We start from the raw sequence: 21737 nt of genomic DNA, 5'->3' as shown, positions 1-21737 counted from the left end.
TTACTGCTGGGAACTGGAACCGACTGTTTGGTCTAGACTGCCAATAACAGACTGCAAGATTCGTGGGTACTAGTAAATCCGCCGCTTCTTAATCTCCGTGTCGTTATAGGTGCATGCCACATAACAGCGGTCTAGTTTGAGGTAACCACCTAAAACAAAATCCACGTATACAAAGGCAGAAAGGGACAAAGGAATCTGGTATTTGCATTGATGCCAAGGAATTTTTTCCTAACGCGCCATGTTTTGTGACGGTGAATAATTAATATTTGATACAACTCAAACCGATTTCCGGCGTCCGCAATAGGCAAACCAGCGGAGGGAAACAAGCGGGCGATGATAAACCTTGCGGTCCTATCGAGCTCACAGATCGCCATTTTTTTCTCCAGAGCACATAAAAAGACAAAAGAAACTTGAGAGTAGTGATTTCTCCGATGCAGAAAGAAACAAACGAGCGGGACACGAACCACCAGCTCTTATACCAAACTCCGGGAGACGTCTCAGCACTTGATGGTCCCCGCTATATCATCTAGTAAACAAGTGACGGGATAAACAAAGGAAAAGAAAACAACAAAGAGCAGATGCTGCCTGCATGAGCGCGGCTTCCTGGTATCATCCAAGAATCTAACGCAACATGCCATAACTTTTATCGGAAATGTTACCGAATATTCGCAGTCAAACGTGACCCAACTGATTGATGGGGTCATTTAACCCCTGCTTGGGCGCCCCGTATCAGATAGCAACCAAAGAAGGCTAAGCGCCGGCAGCAATTCGGCTAGATGTAGGGCGTTGTTATCGATGTCATGTTGATGAAAGCGATTATGCAGATCCTCTGGACAAAAAGATCTACGACCAATCGTTGGCCACGTCCTCCTTGATCATGCTAAGAGTGAACAGAGCAACGACGAGGATGGTCAGCATAACCATACCAACTGGGCCAACCTGTGCATAGAGAGGTTTTCGAGTAAATATGCTGGAAAGCTTGGCGTCGGCAATGTCGAACATGGTGATGTAGTCGATATCACATTCACGTTCCTTGGGATCGGCAAACTTGCGATATTCGTCAATGATGGCGTCCGTTTCCCACCCAGTGACTTTGCGGACCACGCCTGCAACACATCCAGTGCGGTGCTGTAAAAATATACTTGTTAATTAAGACAATCCTCGAGATGATAATTGGGTTGCAAGTGACTGGAGCAACTAACTTTGCCGTGGTTACAATGAACCAACAGAGGATGGTTCTTGGGGTTGAGCACAACATTTAAAATGCCCTGCATAGTTTCCAACGAAATTGTCTCTTTCTTGGTGCCCTTCATGGCGATGATATGGTGTTTGATGTTGTTGCTTGTGAGGAATGGCTTGAAGCCCTCCGGCGGTTCCTTTTCAACCAGAGTTCTATCAAGTTATCGTCAGCAAGAGTTTGGTGTATTTCGAAAGGCAGATGATCACCAGACTTACACGACAGTCTTGAGTTTGAGATCCTTCATAAACGCATGGTGCTCCTGCTGGGGATAACCAGACCGATAGACGCCTGGGACGATCATGCCAAAATTCACAGGTCTTGACGACTTTTGCGAATCACCAGGTAGCCCGGCCTCAAGTTGCTGTAGAAAATCCGTCCCCTTCAGTGCGTTGCCGGTTCCAGTCATGACTTTAAGGTAACCGTCTTTGCCCCAGGAGCTTGGCTCCATAGGGTCAAGCCAAACATAGGGGGAAGCATAGAGAGCAGGCATAGACTGCGACTTTTGCAGCTTACAGCCACTCTGAATGCTTGTCGTAGACGCAACGCAGTCCTCGAACTCCTGCGTGGTTTCTATTTCCATGATTGAATTCCTTTTGGACTGAGTCTGAGACTCAAAGTCCGGCTTTGCCTCCTCGCCGGGTTCAATAGATGATCGAGCACTTCGTCTTGAAATCATAGTTCGCTCCATCTGAGTATCGTGTGAGTTACAATCGCTGTACATCACAGAGGCTGGAGGTGGTCGATTGGTTGCGGATGATTGATGTGAGATCGGGGAAAGGCCAGAGTCGACAAGGGACGGGTTGGACGGAAATGAACAGCAGTCGTCAAAGATTTGAATAGTCAAGTCGGGTCGAGAATCGTAAGAGGTTTCGATCAATAAATGTGCCCCCGTCAAGAGGTATGTGCCGGCAGGACCAGACGCCGCTCAAAGAGCACCGTTGATGGTCTTGAAGGCAGTACAACGACAGTCCAACATCATTTTCGTTTGTGCGTGGTAGTCGGAGATGATGGTGGAAGGAGACGGGAACCGTCGAACGCAGCCGGAGCGCCCAGAAGTTTTGATATTGTGTGGCTCATGCGAGTGCCAAAGAGTTCGAGGTCGATTGCAAGTCAAGCAGGATAACAAAGGCTTTATTTTCCCCTGGTGATGTTTTTTGTTCGTAGGTGGGTGGTGTGAGATGTCGGAGGAAGAGCTGAATTCGAGAAAGTTGTGGTGGGGATCGGAGACGAAAGGTCGTGTGGGGTGACATCCACTTGCGTGGTAATGCAACGTAGGAGGTACCTATGGCGTGCTGGTACGTGAGGCCAAGGGTCCTGTACCTCTGGATTTGGTACCTTACCTGAAAGGCACCCACATAACGGATTCTACAGCGAGCGACTCTTGATTGGTCCAAAGTTTGGCCACTTGCAGCTAAAGAATGAAGTCAATCCCTGAATTGCGGGCCAGGCGTAAACAAGTTTGCTCAGGAAAGGCACCCCATATGGATACAGTACGTGGTTGTGTAAGCGGGATGAGTTGACAAATCTTGGGATGTACCCTAAATCACCCGTGGTACACAAGGCAAAGTAACTAGGTACCCTACTCACTACTGTACAAGCATCCCACTACCCTACAAACCTACGTGCAAACCTTTTAAACACAGACGACTTACTGCGTTGGTATATTGATCAAAGTTCCGCGGAGGTGCTCCGAAATGGAACCTGGCGTTGTTTGGGAGTCAAAACACGACCTTGACGGCTTTCCAATGTGGATTCCGTTGCGGGGAACCAAGACAGTGTCTTGTTATAGCAGCAAGTAGAACTGACAGCTGGGTGTCAAGTTGTCAACTGGCAAAAAGAGCGAACAGCAGCTGTAGCTTAGGCAGAATGTATCCCCCCCATGCTCCCCCCGTTCTTTTCTTGTAAGTTGCGGGCGTAATGATGTGTTGGATTGTCACACTATCATGTTCCCTGCCTTTGTTTATTTTTTTCATTTTTTTTACGGTAATGAGACATAATCTTTTGTGTGCACTGGCTTCCTTATTTAGATTTGTGGTGCTACCCAAATTTGATGGCAATTGTCTTCAAAGTAGTTTCCGCCTCTAGGTACCTAAAGTATGTACCTAGGTACTTAGCACTAACCTAAGGGACCCAAGGTTGTTTCTAGAGTGAGCAAACCTGTCCGAGTTCAAAGAAGCCCAGGCCAGATTATCGGTACCACCGCAGTTAACCCCGAGCGACTCGGACGAACTTTACAAACCCCAGTCGAGAAAAAAGACGACATTAGTTGACGAGCCATGCACTCGGTACGTAGGTACTGTGATGATTTAATGCACTTGGCAAAACTCTGACGAATGCCAACCAAACGCCAACAACGGATTTCCCAGCACACACGGAAGATCGTCCCAGTACCAATGAGCAAATGCCACCCAGCTTAATCTGTGAAATTTGCTAACGTCCGTCTCTCCCCCACGTATCACATAAGAATAAAAAGTTGCTTGGGCCACAAGGCGATCAGCACTTAGTATTTTGGTCCAATCCTGTGTGGCCAACAGTATTACCCCGACAGGATGAACGTCATATCTCGGCTGCGGGATCCTGCCCTTACCTGCCGTGATCCCCGTCCCGGACCTTGGCGATCGCACCTCAACTCGTCAAAGCCTCGCATGAGTCTGATGCAAGCCCACGCGTAGCATGCAGATCCCATGACATGAAACAGGGCCAATGGCAACACCGGCTCGATTTGTGCAAAAACAGAATCGCGCACACAAAAACAACAAAGGACAAGACACATGGCAAAACGCACTGAAGATCAAGCTTGGGCTGGGATCGTCTGGGGTTCAGCTCGAGGTCCCTTGTCCTTTTTTTTTTTTTTGTGTCTTTCTGATGTTGTCGTTGTCGCCTGCGATTGATCGACACAGCCACTTAAACGTCTCTAAGATATTGGTAATATAGTAGAAACGAATAGGAACCCCTCCTCGCCCATCTTTCTCTTCCTCTTTCGCCACCTCCTTTGGCCAGCATCCGACTTTGCTTTTAGTTGACAGCCATTCTGCAATGGTTCCTTCGTCTGGTCGCTGAATTGACCTAGCGTCAACTCGTCTCTACTGACATCAGCCACTATGACTAGCTCTAGGCTAGACCAATGCTAAAGACCCAGAACTATGAAGAACCTAGAACTGGTCTTGCTAGTCTTGCTAGTATAATTCTACACTTTGAGCAATCGATTGGGTCGGGCTTTTTTTTTTTTTTTTTTTTTTTTTTTTTTTTTTTTTTTTTTTGTCTCTCTTGTGTCGGTAATCATTCATCACCACATGGCAACAAGTTTTATACGGTACTGTATTTGTATTGAATCTGTCGCAGGGTTGATCGATCTAATATGACTCGACCTGCTCCAGAAGTCGCAAGCGCATATCAAAACACTATATTTGGTTTTTCTCCAAAGGCAAATGTTTCCCAAATGATCTCCCCACTGCCCATTACATGCAGGGAAATTTGCCATGGAAATTGACTCAATATGTCAAGGCGATTTGATCTTTGGGTTCGAGAAGCCTTGCTCAAAATTGTTCGGTTGATTTTCTTGTGTGAGGAGATTACTTGAGCTTGAAATGAGATGATCAAGTGATTGATGGGGGTTCTCCGCTCTTGACATATGCTCCTTTCGGCTCAACATGGATACTTTGGGTAATTTTGTCTGTACAGAAATTTTGGGTATCATTGTTCTAGTATGTGCGGGATCGGTCTATGTGAGGATGAAGCAAGCAGTAAGGCATATCAATTTGCCGAGTTTCCAAGGTTAAAAGACTATAAGACGATGTCCATCTGACCAACCGTGCATACTCGGGTCCGTTCAATACTCGTGCTGAAGCACCCAGCTCAACCTCGTCCATGGTCGTCACTCCAGCTAAGGATGTACGACCAATTGAACAGCAAACAGGTTCCACACCTGGTGTATGACTAGCAGGCTAAGAAATACGGTTTTTGCCTCACTGGAGAATGCCATAAGCGCATTGTGCTCCCCTGAATCCTGTGCCATCATTCCGGTCCAGGCAAGAAACCCAACTTCTGATAATGCCAGTCCGGTCGCGACTGTATACGCAATAGCTTTTGACCTGTGCCTATCCTGCACCTGCATCGTCTTGAATGTTTCGAGATTGACTCGAACCCAGATGATAAGACTTGTGCAACATATGCTCAGAGCCATATATACTCCGTACTCCATTGGAACAACCGTCTCATAGCCAGGGATCAGGAGCAGAGCAGACAGTATCAGAATAGAAAAGTCCGATGCCTTCACCTGCCGTGCGACAACCTCTTGCTTAGTACTCTCCACGTTCCGTGCAGCCTGCTGCGCTGGTGCTGCGCGGGTAGGGCTGATCTTGAAAGTGTCCTCAAACATGTCAGACAACGGATCACGGGGATCATTTGCCCTGTATCTGAATGATGGGCTTTTGATATACTTTGTCCTTTCCGCCTCTTTCCTATTCCTCTCATCACGGGCCTCTTGTTCCTTTCTTAACTCCTCGTCTCTTGAGGCAAAGAACCGGCGTTGTTGGACTGGTTCTGGTTGTTTCTGCAGGAGTGCGGTACTGGAAGCCGTAGCAGAATTCAAACCTCTGCGGGCCATGCTGGTGGCTGGAGCAGGAGGCACTTTGAACCAAAATGGACCGTGCTTATCGTTTACAGGCGCGTCGTTAAAACTGCGCAAAGGTTGTTCAGGGGCGCTGAAGGGGTTGAACGCACGAGGTGGTGATTCGGTAGGCTGCCAGTCCATCTCTGATGCGTATTCTGTCTGCTGCGGTGCGTCATCTTGACAGCCGAAGGTTGACCCTCGGGCGTTTTCAGGGGCAAACAAGCCACCGCGCTGTGACATTTGCTGGCCTCGAAGCGGACCCTCCGTGTACCTTGGCCGGATTTTCGGAGGAAGGCTTTGAGTCTCAGTCTCGCTATCGCTCTCGCGCGCGGGAATGGGTGAGGCCAGTACCTCGTCCAACGTATCAAGCATGGTATTACCCGACGGCCCTCTTTGGTGGGCTTGCGGAGGGACGTCCGGTGGTTTCGGTGTTGACAAACTTTTATTACCGAAAAGGGGCGTTGTATCGACCCGAATGGAGCCCAACGCCAGTTTCGTGATCTTTAGTAGGCATGTTAGTATGCGCATATTGAGGGGATAGGATCGTAATACATACGTAGAACATAAAAATGCAGGTTAGAGAGTGCATTGTGAGCTGTGCAGACACGGCCGATCCATGCTCCCGTGAGAGATTGGGTATCCCAGGTGCCAGGACACGAAAGAACATGATCACTGCTTGATAGGTATACCATGTCCCGATGCCCAGCAAGTGCTTCGTGAAGCCACGAACAGTCTTGACGAAAAAGGGGTTCCACCAGAGACTGACTGCAGTGCTCATAATGCTCCACTTCATGAGCCACTCTGGCTCTGGCAGCAGGGAGAGTAACCATGCTAGGACTCCTAGCAGTTGCCTGATCCCAAAACTACGCAGCCAAGGGAATTCTACAGTTGCGACAAGTTCTTGCATCATTTCCAAGTGCCACAGCCCTTGCAAGATGAAGCCAGCGAGCCACAGGTACCGTCCCACCGCTGAAAGAATGCCCAGAGGACCGCTGGCGCTTGCTTGCTCCGCAGTCCGAGCCTTTAGGCTCCGATCAATCATCCGCCGCAAATGATCTGTCTTGGCTGTATAACCGGCCTGGGCTATTCTTTCGAGAACCTTAGGTTCACATTTGGAGCAGGTCTGCGGGTATTGCCTTTCGAGGTTATTGCGGAATTTGTAGAAGTTGCGCTCGCGGGTATCATACTCGGGGTCATCGGGATCCCCAGGTAGATATTGCGCCAAAGAAGCCGTAAACAACCTTTGGTTTTTCAGACACTCGGCACAGAAGACATCATTATCGGGCTGGGATGCCAACAGATCTCTCATGGTTGGGGGTTTGTCGTCACTCCCTCCTGATGGCGCGGTCGCCTCGAGTGGAGGATCCGTAATCTCTCCATTCTGAATATGTACACGTCTCAGTGAAAGGTCACACTGAGATGAGGCATGAAAAGGCGGGCCGACAAGAAAAAACCCACCTCGTCTAGGTAGTTGGTAGCCTCGCAGGAAGGACACTCGAAGCGGCGGACGCTACCATCGTTGCGCGTTGAGGTCTTCCGGCCGCAATAGAAGCAAGTCAAGTAGGCCTTTGACCTGAGGCGCGGCATGGTCGTCATGTACAAATACGCATTATCGGGAGGAGCGAAAGGTCTGTTCCTAGATTCTGCTACTCTCGCAAACTTTTTACGGCGAGAAGAAGAAAAAAGCCTCGTTTCAGGTCGAGCAAGGTGTCGAGTGCCTATTGCAATACAGCTAATTGCTAGTCATAGTGCCACAGCTGTGGCATTTGTTGCCTGCCGGTCGCGGGGAGATTTTTGTTTAGGTGACATCAGACCCACTCTTTGCTCTCCCAAACAGACCAGGGAGGGACCCGGTGTTTTGGGAAGCTCCGACTTTCGCGTTCCTGAATACATCACAAAGATTGTTTCTAGAAGATGACGGGAGTTGGTTGGATTGAGAGTTACCAAAGTTTGAGCGGAGCATATCAACTGGCTTACTTTAACAATTGCCGAGGATAGGAGCTCATCCAGCATCCTACAATGAACCGCACAATCCCCCAAACGATTCTTTCCCTACTTCCAACCCTTAATTCCGCCGAGCTCCCGCCCCAGCTCATAGATCTTGCTGGCTCCCTGCTCTCGCAGTCGCGGCACCTCCTCAGCTCGCTCAAGGCCGATGAGGAGATCGCCAGAACCTATGCTTGTTCTCATATAGCATGTGATAGGTAAGCATACCTTTGAAATGAAATTACGCACACCACAACGCTTGCCGCGCACTAACCACGTTGATGGCGCAAAGACTCAAAACCTCACTCAACCTTCCACCTATTGAGCCCCGCCCACCGATCCCGCCCCGTGTTTATAAGCGGCTATATACACATCTCGATAACATATTGCCTAACATATCAACCCCAAACCCGAGATCTGGAGCAAGGGGCAAAAATGGCGCGGTAGCGACTCCCAGTAGTGTCAGATTCCGGGATGCATTGGCCGAGTCGCCGTCATCGGGTCGCCGCGGCGCCAGGGGAGAGCGTCCAACTCCCAGTAAAGAACAAACACTTGCACAGTTCAGGTCTTCCGGCACCAGGGGCAAAGTCTCCGCGAGAAACTCGGCAAATGACCGACATGGAAGCTTAGCGAACGCGTCAAGAAGCGCACATCATCCACCATGGCTACGCCCAACAGCCCGTTTCGTATGTGCTGATCTCCAAGAGACGCGTGTGCTTCCTTTTGTCATGGCAGGTCTTGATGCGATCGTCTCGCCGCACGGCAAACCCACAGATGACGAATGGGTGCTACAAAATATGACGGCGCTTCTGGCGGCTATTGTGTTTTACTCCACGCGCGCAGCAGCAACCAACGCAGCAAATTCTGTTGGTAACGCTCAGGCGACTGCCGCCGGAAATTTGAGCAATGAGCAATATAAGATTATCGAGAAACGTCTTCTGGATGCCATGGCAAGAGCTCGCCAAGAGGTTGTCGTGGCTGGCGGTCATGGTGGGGAGAACGACGCCAATGGAAACAGCAAAAATGATGCCTGGGCTCAATGGTCCGAGCTAAAGCCTAGAGGGCTCAAGCAAGCATTAATGGTGGTCAACGACCGCAAGTGGCTTGAGGATGACTGGTTCCGCGGCATAGACGATTTAGCAGATGCCCAGGTTGTGGTCGACAGTCACAGTACAGACAACGCTGCCAACGATGGCGTTCAGCTTCACAAGGCTGACACAATGCTACAAGAGAGACACGACTATCTTAGCGAGAGAAGACGACGGGACTATCGCATCTGGAAAGCTCAGATTCTAAAAAAGATCTCTGCCCTAGAGCACACATCCAGTATTCCTATGGAGGTTGATTCATAAAGATAAACACTTGACTGAGATATTTGAGATGAAACCTCAATCCCGGCGTCTCAAGCGATTATTCCATGGCCGTGTATCTAAACTCCAGCGGTCTGGAAACATTTGATAGCATCAACGATGCTCTCATCCAAAGTTCGCCACTTGATGCCCAAGATCTTGTTCGTCTCAGAGTTGTCGAAGCGGTAGCGTTTGTCTTCCGGTAGGATCTCACCACCCTTTACGTCGTTAGGCGGGAGTTTGTCGGCATACTTGTCTCCAAAGTGCTTCTTGGTCACCTCGTATATTTCACGATTGCTGAAAGTTCCGGCTGTCGTGAAGAGGCGCTTACCACCTGCTTCTGGGACCTCCATCGCGCGGATGTGGGCTTCTGCAACGTCACGCACATCGACCCAGATGAAGGCCAGGCCCGTGTCTGGGATGGCGTTGTCCTCCTTCCACTTTCCACGCAGCAGATTCACGATGCGCTCATTCGAGGTGTTAACAGATTCAAGGTTGGTGAAATAGGGCACCACGGGCCCGAAAACCATGGGCGGGTTGATGGTGGCGAGGTCGAACTTGACACCCGAGGCCGGGTCGCGGACGAAGGCCCAAGCTGCTTCCTCTGCAAGCTTCTTGGATGCTCTGTATGCATTAGCTTTGTCGTTAGGGTTCGAAACTGCGATCTCCAAGGTGATGGGATTCCACGAAGATTCATTGAACAGTGTGTTAGGGTCAGTCGCGCGGTTCGGGTCGAGAATAGCGGCAAATGATGACGTGATCACCACCCTCTTGATATTAGGGGCGGAGCGAGCTATCGCCTTGAGAATACCAGTGGTCCCGATCACGGCCGGGTCGATGAGTTCCTTGGGGTCGCCTGGCGATTGATCGATCAGTCGACCTTGTTACTTACGGTGGGACGGTTTAGGACTTACCGATGTTGAAGTGAAAGGGAGACGCAGTGTGGAGAACGAGCTCGATGCCCGGCGTTTTGACTACCTCGTCGAAAGCATCCGGCTTGGCGATGTCGGGAACGATGGCAACCTCCAGCGCATCCTTGCCAACGTTGGGGTGCGCATCGCGGATGATCTTGGCCTTCTCTTCGCTCCTCACAGTTGTGATGACCTTGTAGCCCTTCTCGAGGAGCTGGTCAAGCGTGTGGGCTGAGTTGCTCCAAATTTGTCAGTGGTGTTGCGGCTTTTACTTGCCAAAATATATCTCAGTTGTCTTCAAGCCCTACGCTTGACATACCTGCTATGAAGCCAGACCCGCCTAGATTGGGAGTTTCAAAGTCAGTAGTGAGAACTATGCTCTACGGCAGTTTGAACGCTTCAGATTGTATGGCGAGATCTTGTGCGGGGATTCAGCTACCTGTGAGGAGAACCTTGGGTTTTGAGCTCATTATGACGAGAAGTAGTTGCGGTCAGATAATTTCGAGGGCGGTGAGTATGATTGGAGAGTAGATAGGGGATACAAAGCAATCAGATGCTCAAGACAAGCCGCTCTTTATGTTTGTAATTATCGCAAGCAACTGAGACGAGAGAGAGAGAGAGAGAGAGAGGCTGTCACGTCATCTATATATGCCATCACCCACTACTAGTTCTAGACTAATAATTGACCCGCATAAACGCACCTAGATGCGGGTGGCGGGGAAGTGGAGAGCTCCCTGAGCTCGACTCCTCAATGATTACACCTCAACTTCCTTACTAAAGTTGATCAATCAATCGGATTTAGGGCTTTAGGTTGTGAGAAACAGACACCCGGATCATAGCACTGGCGTTCGGAGGAAACAGTAACAGCCGGAGTTTAGGATGAGGAGACACAGAAACTTCCCCCCTTTCCTTGATACGGAATGTTCGGTACAGCCCGAGACCCTTTATAACTTATAATCTAAATCTAGTTCTAGATGTGATGCTCTAAAAGCACAGGAGTTCAACATTTCTGGAGTTAACTGATCGATTTGTAGCACTTTACGGGCGATGATGGCCAAAATTCAGAACACTGACATTTCATCCACATCCAGTAACCTCCCAATATCTTTAGGCAAGGGGATGTTGCGCGTTGTTCTCGCTTATGCAAACCCAGGCCAGTGGTCACGGGTGGTGCAAGTCCATGATAACCTTGTGCGACGTGGAGATTACTGAGCAGCAAGCGCTGGGAAGCGAGGCCATGAGCATGGCAGCGTTCCTAGAAGTCGGCTGTTTACAGCCCAATTCACAGCTGCGAATTTTTTCGCTTTGTATCGACATACCCATGAAGTGCAGGAGGGGGGCACCCCTGAGAAACTTCGATCTTCAGCTGGTAGTCAGTCGGCAAGGGCTATGTCGTCGCAGCTGCATGCGAATATAAAAAAGAAAAGAAAATCCGAGTGCGCATGCCATTGATGGGTCTACTCGAGATGCCGTGCCCGAGACTATGGTGAACGACGAGCAAGTATTTTGTTGGTGGGGGCTTGACAGCAACGGCCATGATTATGAACACATATCTGGCCCTCATTATGGACAGTGTGGGTAGACGAATTTCGGTCCGGGAGAAGACAGCTGCGGAAAAGTGAATTTCAGCTGGATGACCATCTTAGCCATGATAAATGACGTTTAGCACACGAGATGCGAAATACATATGTCCTGCGTACCAAGCCTAGCTATGATACTGGTGCCCAGAAATGAAAAGCATAATGCTGAGTAATGACCAAGGCAGATAGGCGAGGAACCATTCCAAGGCCAGCAAGGTGGCTAACATCTTGTTGACGATAGACCATCCAGGGCAGTACCACTGGTCAGAGAGGTGTCTATGGATCGAAGGCATAATTGACATGATTGGCAGTTATACACTTGGCGGCCTGCGTTGTTCCATCTTGTGTATTCACTCTCATCCGATGTCGACGCTATGGACATGGATGCAGCCACCTAGAATTACAGTCAACAAAAGGGCTCGACTGGTGTCCAATGTCAGTCTTGTTATGAGCAAAAAAAAAAAAAAAAAAAGAAAAGAAAAAAAAAAGAGGAAGAATGATGAGAACAGTAGGCGTGCATGTAATCTATACTACTAACCAACGCCTGCCACTTTGCCATGTCGGTATCAAGTTTATATATGTCAAATTGCATGGCCCGCCAATCCCCTCTAGTGACAAAAGAAGCCGCTCCAAACGCCTGTCCCAACAATGACCTTGAACTATGCTCGTAATTTCGTGGACCTTCTTGTTTCATCTCACAGGAAATAGTCACCTGGGCCTCTACGCCCGGCAGGGACGTGCCGCTGTTCATCTGGTACTGCGGAGAATATGCTGAACTTGGTGTTCAGGTCGCGGTCGACTGCCATGATGGAGGCAACATTGCCGCACCTATAACAATAGTTCGGCGCGGACCAGACAGTAACGACCGACTTCTGGGCGAAGTGATACTATGTGGTGGGAGATGTAAGCATCGACATGGAACAAATGACTAAAATCTAAAGAGCGGTGCGCGGGGTGCTGAACATACCTTGTAACCTTCGTTCACAAGTTGGTGAGCTCGCGCAATAGTCTGCAACCTGTTCACATGGTTGAACTCGGTAGCAACCTTGTCACCGAAGAGCCACCCGGCACCACGCGGACTGACAGCCCATGTGTCGATATCTTCCGGGTCGCTCCAGACCAGATCGCAGAAGGCGCCCTCGTGAGGAATCTCCTGCGCTCTTGCTACAACTCGGATTTGATCGATAGTCCGGATCTCTGGAGACAAGCCACCGTGAACACAGAGCACTGAACCGTCTACAATAGCAGCAAGTACTAAGAAATCAAAGACTTGACAACAGGCCTTCCATACTGAGGCATTGCCGTACTTCTGTTGACACTCTTCATAGAAGCCATACACCTGAGTGATTTGTCGAGACTCGTGGTTTCCACGAACAAGAACAATACGATCAGGGTATCTAGGTAGCGGACATGTCAGTCAGGATCATGATCAAAAAGAAAGTGGGACACGAATACTAGTTAGTAGCTGCAGCCGTGGTGGGAGCTTACTTTGCTTTTAAACACATTAGCAGTGTGAAAGTCTCAAGACTAAAGTATCCACGGTCGACAAAATCGCCCAGGAAAACGAAGCGGGTGTCGGCCGCCGGAGAAGGCGCAGCGGTAGACTTTTCGGAGTTTTCATCTGTTGGCTGGGCCGATTGATCTGCGCTGTCACCGCCACCATCCTCGGTTGCGCCGCTCGCGCTAGAGCTTCGGATTCTTTTCCTCAGCTTTGGATCCGTGATTTCTGTTGGTGGCTCGATATCTTCTGATGTGATAACCGTTGTTGCAGTCTGGGGAGCTTGTACACTTGTCTCGCCTGGCATTCCTCCCGCCACGCGGAAAAGCTCCAGCAGGTCGTAGAACTGGCCATGTATATCTCCGCAAATCACAACGGGTGTGACGACGGGTTGGATGTTGGACTCTGCGATTGTTTACGGCCCTGTTAGTCAAAGCAAAGACCAAGTCGACAGCAGCATCAGAATCGCGACTGAATGCTTGAAGCATTGTCACAGGGCTCGATCGCCATACCCTCCATAAGGACCTCCTTAACCATTTCACATAGCTGTTTCATCACCGCCTCTGGGAGATAATGACACCGCTTTGCTTCTTCCAGCCATTCATCCAAGCCCGCTCCTGGGCGCAGGTTTGCCGGCCCGGGCTTCGGTACGGTGGAAGCCATGATATCGCTGTGGTCTATCGTATCGGAGCTGGTAGCTGGTAGCTGGGGGGCCCAGGTCGCGTAAGGTTGCGACGGGAGAGTTGAACGGTTTGAATCGATGTTAGGGTCTAACCAACTTTAAGTCGTTGGCCAGTCGGCACGTAGTACGAAGCTTTCAACGTTTCGTGAAACGTGTCGATAGACTACTCTCCCAAGTCACTGGAGAGAAATTTCAAGATATGAGGAGTAAACCCTACAGCGGTCTGGTTGCCTTCGGCGGGGTTGTGTGAGTGAGACCTCGGGCTGTGCTTGCGGGCAGGACCTCGCTGCCGTGCGCGTCAAGCAAAGCGCTTCGAGCAAGAAGAGCGCCTGTGTATAATGCTAACAATTGAAAAATTATCGGCGCTTTCCAGTATGACTTCGAAGGACAATGAGGTTGGCGCGGGCAACAGCAGCTGGGTTCCTCTACTGTACCACGCAGGCGCCTCTCCACATGGACAGGTCGGGTGGGGGGAGTAACACTGCCTGTGATTGGCTGGCTACTCTGGAACCACAGTCACGGACCAACGATTAATCCCACCTTATCCGCCAAGACATTTGGGATCGTTCCGCTTGCCATCTGACCTGACCCACTATTTTGTCACCTTCTCAGCTTGCATCATCAGAAGAACCCTTGACACAAATTGCATGCATGGACCCTAGGCGGTGATGGATGCCCGCTTAACCAGCAATACAAAGTGCCGGTAGATCAAGGAAAAGGGTCGACACTTGGGGGAGAGAATCTTTGTTAGTATCGCGCGTCGCCGCGCTGGCATCTAACGTCCTCATTCAGGCTCTCAGAGTTACTACTTCACACACGTGTTTGCCGACAACCGCACGGCGGGCGGAACGGTGAAAGCGCGCAAGTCAATACCAGCTTAAGGTGTAGCACCTGCCTCTTATCTCCGTGAGACAGAAAGCCTAGGGAAATTATTCCCCAACGCAAGAAGATTGAGCTATCGTCACTTATCGCCTGCGATTTTTTTTTTTTCTTTTTTTCTTTGTTTTCTTTGTTTTTGTTTTTTTTTATCTTTCATTTTCCAAATATCTTCAGCAACATCGGTCTTTGCTTTCTGTTCACCTACATATTCGCAAATCATGGCAAATCATACGAATACCGCCAGGCAAGCTGGTGTCCTGCCTGTCTCAGCGGCAAATGTCAAAGATCAGGCTGGTACCTCCCAAAAATCAGGCAGAGGCAAAGCACCCATCGAGGGTCAAAAGATCGTCATCCGTCGACTACCGCCAGGAATCTCAGAGGAAGAAGTATTCAAGTATCTTGGCGATGAATGGCAGCCTAACAAGGGCAAGGTTGGGTGGTTCTCGTTCATGCCCGGCAAAACTTCTAACGAGTGAGTATACTCCAGTTGTCCCTACACTAGGACCTAATGTCCGTATCTTGCCGAAGCTAAAAAGTTCCAAAGCCCATCCAAGCCATCGCGACCATCGCGCGCATATCTGCATCTTCTCAGAACAGAGTATGTCATGCCCTTGATGGAGCAAGTGCGAAGTGCTCCATGGGAAGATGTGAACGGCACTTGGACCGACCCCTGCCTCTGTGGTCCTCCTGTGATGGAGATGTCGATCTATAAGAAGATTCCGACGAGTAAAAACCGTGCAGATGCGCGCCAGGGTACCATTGATCAGGATCCCGAATTCATGGCGTTTCTCGAGTCGCTGGCAAATCCAACGGGCGACAAAGACCCCGAAACAGATCATGTGGGACAGGAAGAGGAACAGCCGATTGTCAAGGCCTCATCTACCCCTCTTATTGATTACCTCCGTGAGAAGAAGGCAAACAAAGCCAAGGACGCCAGTGTGGCTAGATCTGGCAAGCATTCTCGCCACGACTCTCAGCCTGGCAAAAACAAGGGCTCCGAGGACTCCAAGAGAAAGTCTCGGGAGTCCAAGACAGAAAAGTCTACGGATAGACCTCGTCAGAACGTCAAGATCTTGACCAAGAAAGCAGCCACTGCAGCTGCAGTGGAAGCTGCGAATAATGTGGCAAGTCAGATATCAGCGTCTTCCAAAGATGATGCGTCGGCAAAGGGAGGCCGCAGAGCGGGTATAGCAGCTGCTGCACGTATCTTGGCAAGGGATTTGGGTATCAGTCCAGGAAACGCTCATAGGAAGGTGCGTCTGGCTCGTCAAGAGGTTGAGAAAGCCGAGAGCGATGGGAAATTGGCCAACGCAGAAGACACTCCATCCACCAAAGATGCCAAAGACGACGCTCCAGGTAATTCCGCAACCACAGCAAATACCAACGCGGCTCGACAACCTGCCACGGCTGCATCAAAGACTGCTGCTGGTAGCTCTCGTGGGCCTCGCGGCAAGAGGGGTGCTTCTGGTGCTACTGAACATGCTCAGGAGGGCACAGAAAAGAAAGGTCGCTCTAGAAGGGGAGCTGCAGACAAGGGTAGCGAGGCATCTTCAAGTGCTCCAAAGGCGCCTGTGGCTATATTGAAAAGGAAAGATGATGCGGCGTCAGGGAACTCAAACTCTACACCTACGCTCGCCCCTTCGGCTGCTAACACCCAGGCGGGACCCACACCGCCGAAGTCCGCTCCAACTGGACCCAAGGCCGCGCAGGGTAAAGGAGGATCCGGGTCAGGCCCCAAAAAGGCATCAGCTATTCCTGGCAACTCAAACACGACACGAGCTTTCGTTAAGCATGCAAATCCCTCTCAAGGTGTCACCGATGCCGTATTGAAGGATGCAATGCAGGTCTTTGGCAATGTGACTTTCGTGGAGATTGATCGACGCAAGGGTTTTGCCTATGTCGATTTCGCCAACCACGAAGGCCTCGCCAAGGCAATCGCTGCTAGTCCCGTAACAGTCGCGCAAGCTACCGTGCAGGTGCTAGAACGAAAGGACACGAATAAGAAGACTCCCCCGGCAGCATCTGCCGGCAATGCTGGAAGTTCTAAGAGCAACGCGGCTTCTGGTGCCGCCCCGGCAGCGCCAAAACCTTCCGGAGGGCCCAAGAATGAAGCTGAGACCCCTGCTGCCAGCGGGTCAACTGCAGCTAGCGCAGAAAAACCTGCAGGCGAGCATAAGCGTGGTGGTCGCAGACGTGGTGGAAGAGGCCGTGGAGGTGACTCCAACAAGGACGGCTCCGGCGGCAAGGGAACTGGCGGTGGAAACAAGGCCACCTCGGGCGGGTCCGGGAATCCGCCAGTTCCAGCCTCTTCTGGCTCCTGAGATGAAATTTGGCTTTCCTAGCCTACTCTGCTTCCGTTCGAGATTGTTTCTGGTGGTTCCATGGCCATACAGTCAAACCCATACATGTCGCTGTATCACACTACCTGTGTTCTGCATGGGCTAAACAGCACGTCCAACCCATGGGCACCATTTTCAAGGTGACATCTTTGGCGAGCGCTATACTGACATGACACGTCCCGAGCTGATACATGCAGCACTGCACCTACCATCGTCTGTGTGCACAGACTAGCGGTTGTCGGCCTTTTGGGACGTGAAATCACGCTTATTTGAGCGTTAAATCTGTCAAGTTGTGGTTTCCGGATCGCATAGGATAAAGGACCGCAGCATCGGCTCTTGATCAAACTATTTGCCGTTGTTTTGCGAGCAAATGTGTCAACCAAGTGACGATTTGGCCCTCATGGTTACTATCCTATGCGAGGCCATCCTACACTTTCAGTATGAGGATACTACTATTGCATTGCGGTTAACCAGTAGGAGGGAGGATCACGTCTAGTGATGAGAGGAAGCCGAAATCTTTTCTGGGACATCGACGGCTGGCAAGAAATAGCGAAGATCGATATTTACAAGCTTTCACGCCGTTCTCCCTTTCCAGCATACGGGCTGGGCGATGGCCGTGATTAGGTCTTGCTGGTACACCAATAAAATGAATTCGTATTTACACTAAGCCGCAACTGCTGGTTATGTGCTACCTGGTTGCTGTGTACAAAGTTTTTTTTTTTTCCCCATCAAGTTGCAAAGAGCTTCGCCACAAAAAAATGTTCTTAGCTTCTTTAGCCGAACCTGGCTAAATTGTTAGGCAGATAGCCGGGCTGACAGCTTGTCTGAGTGCCAGCAGTGTAGTGTGATGACGTAGGCTTGGCTATTTGTGTGGGAGGGTCTGGTAGCGTAGCTTGATAGTGAGGGAAATAGGCGCCCATGCTCGCTTAACCATCCAGTCAGATGAGGCCTCACCTGAACTCTAGTGATAGGGTAGTCAGGCGCGGAGCGTAAGGAGGGGAAGGGCAACCTATAGTAAATGGTGTCACCCTTCTGGGGCGGGACTGGGTTGCGCAAGACTCGGCTCCGACCTATTTTTTTGAGATCATTGTTTACCGCATGCATTCATCTCATCCCGTGAAAGCGGACTGGCCGAGGCAGTGTTGCTCTCCAGCTTTCACTCTCGTTCGCCAATCAAGCAACAACCAACCAGTTGTATTGTCCGGAAGAGGCATCGATTGCATTTCGACGTCAACTGCACTCGACTTTTGATGGCAAACGATTCTGGGGTGGTTTCTTTTTTCTCAAGTTTTGATGATTAATGTGGAAGGTTAAGCAGGAGTAGCGCTCAAGCGAACGCTCTCTCTTATTGCACACCTCTTTTTCTATTTCTTTTTTGCAGTCTGAGACACTAAACCGTCACCCCCCATTACCACCTGCCCTGCACCAGTCGCCCCAAAGTCAAAGTCAGCTGGAAGTTCCAGCTGGAACTTAGATTCAAACCACACTGCAAACAATAAATGTAATGTGCCTGTTCGTTCACCATGGGTTTTTACTGTCGTCGACTCTAAATGGCACATAGAGTATTACACGATAAGTCATCTGCACCCACCCAAGCCACCATTCAGTCAGTCGATAAATCAGTCGGTCTTTTTTTTTTTTTTTTTTTTTTTTTTAGCTCGCCAGGGTCTTAATACACTTTTGTTTCCTGGCGACAATCATTTTCCTCCCACACTTTCGTCTTGAAAATGCGCAAGGAGTACGTCCCGCATTCTGATCGCGAACAGCTGCGCGTGTGCGTGCGGGACGGACCAGTCCTGCACTGCAGACATCAAACAAAATACAGGTCAAAGAATGATCTGCCCCATACATAATGATGTCGCGGCTTATATGCGCACAAATGCATGGTGGTGGCCTGGGCCAGGCCCTGGTGGGAAGGAAACACAGACCTAAACCTGTCAGGCATGCGCCACACCAAGGTAGGTCCCTGGCTTAGACGCATCTCTCTTTTGTCCTTAGAACCCAGCTACTTTTACCGGATTCGGCGACCCTTAGTTGTTGCTTTACCTGCTGGAATCGCTACCTTGTTTGGGTCTATCTTAGCTACTAGCGATGGTTCTAACCACACCCCTCAAGGACAAGAGACAAACGGCTTGCTGAAGCCGTCTAATCCAGCTGCTCTTCATCAGCACTACCCTTGCCTGTTGTTTGATCCTTTCCTCCACACCCTCCCATACTGGTGGTCCCTGACTTTCTCATGTTGTTGTGACCTGCATTAGCCGCAACGCCAACCGTTGGCCTCCCGTGAGCCTAACCAAGATCCCTGGTGACCACTTTGGCTCAAGGCGCCGAGACCTACTTAAAGTGCCATGTTTCCTTCCATGTTGTGTTTCTAGCATTTCCGGACCTTTGCCCGTCACGTCATTTGCTTTGAATACTATATTTCAAGATCCAGGAGCTTGAGTGTCAACTAGGTAGTTGACAATCTATTACAAATACCACATCGCCAACTACACCGGCCACAAACGTCGAGGTTCTCCGAGTAAAAAAAAGGGTTGGGCTGTTTGCTATCTCATCGTGAACTTAGGATAGCGGACAGTTCTCGACTGACCGAACACGACGACTTTACTGCCGGACGGCCAACGGCCGAATGCCGCGCGAAATCATCATCGAGGCCGGCGGGCTCGGGGAGGAGTTCTTCATCCAGCGGGGTGGGAACCATCACCGGCACCGCCATGGCCACGGGGGCTGGTTCAACGACGGCCCGACCTGGAAGGAGTACGACCGCCTGAAGGAAGCCAACGACGCCCTCGCGCGTGAGAGGGACTGCCTCAAGGTGGATTTGAAGAAGGCACGCGCGGACCTGTCGCACCGCGACGCCGAGATCTGCCGCCTCAAAGAGGCAAACAGCCTTCTCTGCCGCGAGGTCGAGGAGCTGAAGAAGCACCACGGCGGATGGGACGACCGCTGCCGCGAGTGGAGGAACAAGTGGACACGCGAGAAGAACGAGAACGAGACACTGCGTGAGCAGCTCCGTGTCAGGGACGAGAAGCTCGCTAAATCGGACGCCTACGTCGCCCGGCTGCTCGAGCAGATCGCCCGTCTCAAGGACGACTTTGAGCACTGGAAGCGCTACGCCTTGAGGGTCGAAGACGAGAACAAGCACCTCAGGTGGAAGCTCGAGTACTACGAGACGGCGCCTCTTCGACGACGCCGCTTCTGCTAAGGGGGGTTTGTCTTTTTTTTCGGCTAATTTCTGAGCAGGCGTTTTGTTTTTTGGGCTTTTTGAATTTGTTTGTGCAACTGGGCCGTTCGCCCGGTCCTCGAAGGCTTATTTGGGAGAGAGGCATGTTCTCGTCGTGATATCCTCCATTGTTTGTTTTATTGGCTTTTCATACCCTCTGCCGCTATCATACTGTTTTCTTTTCCTAGTTCTTTATCGTCTTCTTCTTCCTCTCTGCCGCATGTTTATCGCTTAGCTTTCCCAGTCTCATTTCTTTTCGATCATCCTTTCATCTTCACACGCGCGGTTGTCACCCGTGCAGAGCTTTTACAGTTTGGCATGTCTCAGTTGTGAGACATCACGAGGGATGAGTTTGTCGCCCTATCGAGTCATCACTCATATTTATTTGCTATGTATGGTTTTTGCTATGATCTTATAGCGCGTGTTTGGAAGATATCCAGTCTGTTGGAGTTTGGCGTTCGACGTGGATTCGTTATTTGGGCAAGCTCGGACTCGAATGTCGAGTCCGTTGGAGCATCTTTGTACTCTGTGTCTGTTTATATTATAGATTGTACTTAAATCTTCATTGCTTTATGTCTTTTTTCTATCTGCGCTTAGTTTACACTTGATCTATTCTGGGTTTTGTTTTTGACAGTATGCAGTGGCTTTGTATCTTTTCTTTCCCACCCGTACTTATACGCAATATAGACCACACACTCAAAGCTATCAATCTTGCCAAAATGTAAAATTCGCCACCCGAGTCTACGTATGGAGTACATGTTTCACCATGCAACAAACAACTAACATTTAAACACACTCAAAGAAAAAGAAAGGGAAGAATAAAAAGGGATCCCGTGGTAGAAAGTCACGAGAGTCTTCATGGACTGTGGGCACCGCTTGTCATGGATGTCTCAGACAAGATTTACCCGCAGCCTGGCACCAGACCTATCAACACCAAACCCGCGGTCGCGATCTGACAAATTAAAACCACACGGATCGGTGACTGTGCGCACAAAAGTCGGCTGGTAACATCCGGGGACCTGGTAGTGGCTGGACATGGATGAATGCAAAGACGACTTTGTTTGCACAGCGGGTCGTTGAATATAATGGCATGGTTTATTCTGCTTGTGTTTCTGCTAGGATAGAACTATAACTAGATCGAAATAGAAAATTATCTACATAAGCTGTCCAGGCAGCGTACTTAGGTGGTCCAAGTCTAGGACTGTTCCAGGTCTTTAGGACTATTCTCCAACCAGAATGGTCAATGGCTGCCTACCTTAGGTACCTACACTAAGACGTCTGTTAGCCTATATGTCAAACAATTTAATAACAAGCTTGATATTCCAAACTAAGCCGCTTACAATTCTTTTTTCTTTTTTTCTTTTTTTCTTTTTTTCTTTTTTTCTTTTTTTCTTTTTTTCTTTTTTTTTTTTTTTTTTTTTTTTTTTTTTTTTTTTTT

At 49.9% G+C, this 21737-nt stretch overlaps 7 protein-coding genes across 7 annotated transcripts; 3 read left to right on the top strand and 4 right to left on the bottom strand.

Moving 5' to 3' along the window:
- Window positions 1-194: 194 nt before the first annotated feature.
- On the bottom strand, window positions 195-2402 carry PgNI_07024 (uncharacterized protein). Its single transcript, XM_031127042.1, has 3 exons — window positions 1456-2402; window positions 1203-1392; window positions 195-1128 (listed from the first exon to the last, which is right to left on the bottom strand). The coding sequence occupies exons 1-3, from the start codon at window positions 1959-1961 to the stop codon at window positions 844-846; spliced, it is 981 nt and encodes a 326-aa protein (XP_030980548.1). The 5' UTR covers window positions 1962-2402; the 3' UTR covers window positions 195-843.
- A 2563-nt stretch (window positions 2403-4965) lies between these two features.
- On the bottom strand, window positions 4966-7594 carry PgNI_07023 (uncharacterized protein). The gene is made up of 3 exons (XM_031127041.1): window positions 7311-7594; window positions 6409-7233; window positions 4966-6353 (listed from the first exon to the last, which is right to left on the bottom strand). Exons 1-3 carry the CDS (start codon window positions 7446-7448, stop codon window positions 5124-5126), a joined length of 2193 nt encoding a protein of 730 aa, XP_030981405.1. The 5' UTR covers window positions 7449-7594; the 3' UTR covers window positions 4966-5123.
- Window positions 7595-7871: 277 nt separating this feature from the next.
- PgNI_07022 (uncharacterized protein) lies at window positions 7872-9190 on the top strand (the record flags this gene model as incomplete). The annotated part of the gene is made up of 2 exons (XM_031127040.1): window positions 7872-8056; window positions 8131-9190. 2 exons carry the CDS (start codon window positions 7872-7874, stop codon window positions 9188-9190), a joined length of 1245 nt encoding a protein of 414 aa, XP_030981390.1.
- PgNI_07021 (uncharacterized protein) lies at window positions 8384-10698 on the bottom strand. Its single transcript, XM_031127039.1, has 4 exons — window positions 10538-10698; window positions 10418-10438; window positions 10102-10329; window positions 8384-10043 (listed from the first exon to the last, which is right to left on the bottom strand). The coding sequence occupies exons 1-4, from the start codon at window positions 10566-10568 to the stop codon at window positions 9268-9270; spliced, it is 1056 nt and encodes a 351-aa protein (XP_030981264.1). The 5' UTR covers window positions 10569-10698; the 3' UTR covers window positions 8384-9267.
- A 1371-nt stretch (window positions 10699-12069) lies between these two features.
- Window positions 12070-14248, bottom strand: PgNI_07020 (uncharacterized protein). Its single transcript, XM_031127038.1, has 4 exons — window positions 13689-14248; window positions 13167-13581; window positions 12646-13075; window positions 12070-12565 (listed from the first exon to the last, which is right to left on the bottom strand). The coding sequence occupies exons 1-4, from the start codon at window positions 13837-13839 to the stop codon at window positions 12374-12376; spliced, it is 1188 nt and encodes a 395-aa protein (XP_030981404.1). The 5' UTR covers window positions 13840-14248; the 3' UTR covers window positions 12070-12373.
- Window positions 14249-14955: 707 nt separating this feature from the next.
- On the top strand, window positions 14956-17058 carry PgNI_07019 (uncharacterized protein; the record flags this gene model as incomplete). The annotated part of the gene is made up of 2 exons (XM_031127037.1): window positions 14956-15209; window positions 15282-17058. 2 exons carry the CDS (start codon window positions 14956-14958, stop codon window positions 17056-17058), a joined length of 2031 nt encoding a protein of 676 aa, XP_030980655.1.
- A 2647-nt stretch (window positions 17059-19705) lies between these two features.
- PgNI_07018 (uncharacterized protein) lies at window positions 19706-20281 on the top strand (the record flags this gene model as incomplete). The annotated part of the gene is made up of 1 exon (XM_031127036.1): window positions 19706-20281. One exon carries the CDS (start codon window positions 19706-19708, stop codon window positions 20279-20281), a length of 576 nt encoding a protein of 191 aa, XP_030980656.1.
- Between the last annotated feature and the right edge of the window lie 1456 nt (window positions 20282-21737).

Source organism: Pyricularia grisea (genome assembly GCF_004355905.1).
Source record: "Pyricularia grisea strain NI907 chromosome Unknown Pyricularia_grisea_NI907_Scaffold_4, whole genome shotgun sequence".
NCBI lineage: Eukaryota > Fungi > Ascomycota > Sordariomycetes > Magnaporthales > Pyriculariaceae > Pyricularia > Pyricularia grisea.
This window is presented reverse-complemented; position numbering and strand designations above follow the sequence as displayed.

Excerpts from the sequence above, each read along its gene's own strand:
- PgNI_07023 (XM_031127041.1), bottom strand. The coding sequence starts at position 7,448 with ATGACGACCATGCCGCGCCTCAGGTCAAAGGCCTACTTGACTTGCTTC. Across the intron at positions 7,234-7,310 it reads CTACCAACTACCTAGACGAG|AATGGAGAGATTACGGATCC; the intron begins GTGGGTTTTTTC and ends GTACATATTCAG. Across the intron at positions 6,354-6,408 it reads CCTGCATTTTTATGTTCTAC|ATCACGAAACTGGCGTTGGG; the intron begins GTATGTATTACG and ends TGCCTACTAAAG.
- PgNI_07021 (XM_031127039.1), bottom strand. The coding sequence starts at position 10,568 with ATGAGCTCAAAACCCAAGGTTCTCCTCACAG. Across the intron at positions 10,330-10,417 it reads CGGGTCTGGCTTCATAGCAG|CCCACACGCTTGACCAGCTC; the intron begins GTATGTCAAGCG and ends GGAGCAACTCAG. Across the intron at positions 10,044-10,101 it reads TCCCTTTCACTTCAACATCG|GCGACCCCAAGGAACTCATC; the intron begins GTAAGTCCTAAA and ends ATCAATCGCCAG.
- PgNI_07020 (XM_031127038.1), bottom strand. The coding sequence starts at position 13,839 with ATGGCTTCCACCGTACCGAAGCCCGGGCCGGCAAACCTGCGCCCAGGA. Across the intron at positions 13,582-13,688 it reads TAAGGAGGTCCTTATGGAGG|AGTCCAACATCCAACCCGTC; the intron begins GTATGGCGATCG and ends AAACAATCGCAG. Across the intron at positions 12,566-12,645 it reads TTGTGAACGAAGGTTACAAG|TATCACTTCGCCCAGAAGTC; the intron begins GTATGTTCAGCA and ends CCCACCACATAG.
- PgNI_07024 (XM_031127042.1), bottom strand. The coding sequence starts at position 1,961 with ATGTACAGCGATTGTAACTCACACGATACTCAGATGGAGCGAACTATG. Across the intron at positions 1,393-1,455 it reads CTCAAACTCAAGACTGTCGT|AACTCTGGTTGAAAAGGAAC; the intron begins GTAAGTCTGGTG and ends ATAACTTGATAG. Across the intron at positions 1,129-1,202 it reads TTCATTGTAACCACGGCAAA|CACCGCACTGGATGTGTTGC; the intron begins GTTAGTTGCTCC and ends ATATTTTTACAG.